The sequence below is a fragment of the Pelodiscus sinensis genome, unplaced genomic scaffold (genome assembly GCF_049634645.1).
Source record: "Pelodiscus sinensis isolate JC-2024 unplaced genomic scaffold, ASM4963464v1 ctg230, whole genome shotgun sequence".
In the NCBI taxonomy this organism is placed as follows: Eukaryota; Metazoa; Chordata; order Testudines; family Trionychidae; genus Pelodiscus; species Pelodiscus sinensis.
Genome location: NW_027465979.1, coordinates 2,093 through 5,536, shown reverse-complemented (window position 1 = coordinate 5,536; position 3,444 = coordinate 2,093). Strand labels below are relative to the sequence as shown.

The window sequence follows — 3,444 nt, the reverse complement described above, 5'->3', positions numbered from 1 at the left end:
CTTATTTGTCTGCCCTTCCCTGATGCATTGGATTCCTTTATATGAGGTTGTCTGTCTGGTCTGGGCCACCGTTTGCCCTCTCCCCTCCTCTCTTTCTGACTACAGCTTAGACAATCTCTATCAATGGATTCTCCTCTACGAGAAATCTCCCTCCAATTTACGTGCATCTCCGCACCAATCGGCTTTCCCCCAAAGAGAGAAAACACAACACAGTCACTGTCGGGACGATCAAAACATTAGATTCTGCCTCCACGTCCCACCCACACACTCCCAGGGAAGTGAAATCAAGGAGGGAAACTGACTGATCTTTGCCTTGATGCTATGATGCCTGCTGACTGCAGCCCTGTTCTGGGTGAGATGGAGCAGCATGAGGGCTCTGGCTCACAGCACATTTTGGGAGTCCCAGCTTTTTCCTTCACTCGACAGATCTTTCTCTCTAGTTTCCCTAACTCCTCACCTGTGCAGGTACCTCTTGAGCTCTCCATTTCCTCGATGACCTGGCGATCCAGGACCCACGGCTCTTCCCCTCGTTCCAGATGAGTGATGAGGGAAGGTTTGGGAATGGGAAAACCTGTGCAGGGGGTAAAATGAGGCAAGGTCAGGGTGCATGGAGCATTGGTAGAGTATTGGTCACAAGGAATATTCCCAGAGTTTCATGGCTCTCCAGGGGACCGTGGTCACTCAGAACCCTTGGGAGCAGCAAATATCTGGGGTGGGGGGTTGTTACACCCTTACTAGGTGTTCTCAGGGTAGAAGTGCTCTGGGGAACTTGCTGCCACACACACAGCTCGGGTGTTAAACTCCTGCCTCTTTCCAAACCTGCAGAACCTACAGCCCTTTCCACATCTGGAGCTAGTCCCAAGACTGCAGGCGAATGGTCTATGAAGGAGAAATACTATATAGGGCAATACCCTGCCTCTGACTCCTTGAAAGCTGGAGAGATGGGGATGACTGAGCACGTCCATTAGGTGCTCCCTTGGAGGGAGTATGGAGAAGCAGGTCTCTCTCACACTAGCATCTGGGATCCGCTGCCTTAATCCAACTGACCAGGGAGAACCTGGCCAGATTCAAACCTATGGCTTCTACTAACCAAGGGGACAGGAATCCTTACCCAGCGAGGTGACCATCTCGTAGTTCTCCTGCATGACGTCCCTGTAGAGAGCTCTCTGAGCGGGGTCCAGCAGAGCCCCTTGCCCCGCAGTGAAATACACAGCCACCTCCTCGAAGGTCACCCGCATCTGAAACAGGGGCCCCCACTCAGTGCCTGCTGCCTCAGCTGCAACCCCACTAGTCATGGAGGAGGAAAGCCGGAGAAGCAGAATCCCACCCCACCCTGCTCAGAGCAGCCACGACACTGCAGGAGGTGGGAGATGGTTGGGAACAGGGTAGGCTCTTCTCCTTTCCCACACACCTGCCAGCCATAGGCTGATGCAGGAAGAAGGTCTCTGGGAAGTCCCCACAAGATCTACTGGCCCCGGGTCTGGGGAGCAACTTCTCAGCTGGGGGCCACACCTGTGAGGAGTTTTGTTCTCCTCGCCTGGAGACCAGGTCGGGGAGGAGGGGTTGTTTTTGCTTTTCACTTGTGTGTGGCCCTTGACTTATTCTCTCTTTGTCAGTGGCCCTGGACCCCGAAAAGGTTCCCCATTCCTACGTTAGGGGCTGCAGCTCAGGGCCCCAGACCAATGCCCTTAGTCCGGGGCCTTGAGCTGCAGCCCACAAAGCCCCTGTGTTCTGGGCCAGCCCTAGGGGGTGCCACACACTGCTGTTCCTTCCCTGCCCTGACTGGAGCCACATCCCTGCGCTGCTCTGCCCCCACAGCTCACACTGGCTGGGATTCATGGCCAAAGACCTGCAGGGAACCACCTGTGTCCCCGCCACCACCAAATGGGAGCTGCCCCAGGTAAATGCCCTGCACGCCAACCCTCTGCCTTGGTCCTGAGCTCCCTCCCACACCCTAAGTTCCTAACTCTTTCCCACACCCCACACTCCAACCCAGAGCTCCAGCTCTTAACCTGCTCCACCACCCTAGCTCTCTCCTTGACCCCATACCCCAACCCTGAAGCCCCTCCTGCACCCTAACTAACACCCAGTCCTTGCGCGCTCACCCAGCCTCCTGCCCTGAACCCACTCCCACACTCCAAACCCCTTGGCCCCAGCCTGGAGCCCCCTCATGCACTCCAAATGCTCAGCCCCACCCCAGAGCCTGCACCCCCCAGCCAGTGTCCTCAACCCCCCAACCCTGAGTCCCCTCCCACATGCTGAACCCCTTGGCCCAACTCCCACCATGGATCGTCCTCGTGCAGAATGGATGTGGTTATGTGCACTAATTTGGAGGTGATGTGTCTCACATTTTGTTTCATCATCTCCATATTAGTGCACATTACAAAATTCATTCTGCACATGGACATAACAAATGGAGGGAACACTGGCCCGCAGCTCCCTGAAAACCCCCTACCTGACTTGGCTCCATCACAGCCATTTCCCTTGCTTGTGCCCTGGGAGATGGGACGACCTGAGGTGAAATGTGGACGTAATTCCTCAGCCTGTTGGGGTGAAAGAGGTGATAAGAGAAGTTGTAGAAGGGGCTTGAGTCCATTTCACACCTCGAGTCCCCAAGCAGCCAGCCAGCCAGCCAGCCACTGGACTTTGCCATGCTGGAAAAACCCTCAGTCACTTGATCCCAACGTAGACCCGTCTCCCTCCTCTCTGGGCTACCCCTATGGGGGTATTTTTCAACCTTTCCAGGGACAGAGTCCTGCAGCCAATTGTTTTAGTATTTTGGTCATTTATTGTGAGATCATATGATTAATTAACAGGTGATGTCATATATAAACACTGTATGCTGAATAGAGTGAAACTAGGATTATAAAAGTGCAAGATTGCCTGGAAGTTAGAAGGGATAATTATGCATTAGGTATCAAAGTAAGCAAAACTGAAATCAAGGCCTACAGGTTGAAGTCTGTAAGGGTATGTCTACACTACAGAGTTAGTTCGAACTAACGAACGTTAGTTCGAACTAACTTTCATAAGCGCTACACTAGCGCTCCGCTAGTTCGAACTTAATTCGAACTAGCGGAGCGCTTAGTTCGAACTAGGAAAACCTCATTTTACGAGGATTAAGCCTAGTTCGAACTAGCTAGTTCGAATTAAGGGGTGTGTAGCCCCTTAATTCGAACTAGTGGGAGGCTAGCCCTCCCCAGGTTTCCCTGGTGGCCACTCTGGCCAACACCAGGGAAACTCGTCTGCCCCCCTCCCGGCCCCGGCCCCCTTAAAGGGGCACGGGCTGGCTACGGTGCCTGTGCCAGATGCAAGCCTGCCAGCACCCGGCCAGCAGACCCTGCACCTGGCACGGATCGAGCCACCCACCGATGCCCCCCAGCCCTCCCCCTCTTCCCGGGACCAGGCTGGCAGCTCTCGGGAGCTTGCCCGGGACCGCAAGAGGCG

General features: G+C 54.6%; 1 protein-coding gene across 1 annotated transcript; it reads right to left on the bottom strand.

The window, feature by feature from the left end:
- Positions 1-284: 284 nt before the first annotated feature.
- LOC142825629 (zinc finger protein 251-like) lies at positions 285-2,945 on the bottom strand. The gene is made up of 3 exons (XM_075917635.1): positions 2,456-2,945; positions 1,112-1,238; positions 285-571 (listed from the first exon to the last, which is right to left on the bottom strand). The coding sequence occupies exons 1-3, from the start codon at positions 2,651-2,653 to the stop codon at positions 285-287; spliced, it is 612 nt and encodes a 203-aa protein (XP_075773750.1). The 5' UTR covers positions 2,654-2,945.
- Positions 2,946-3,444: the final 499 nt, after the last annotated feature.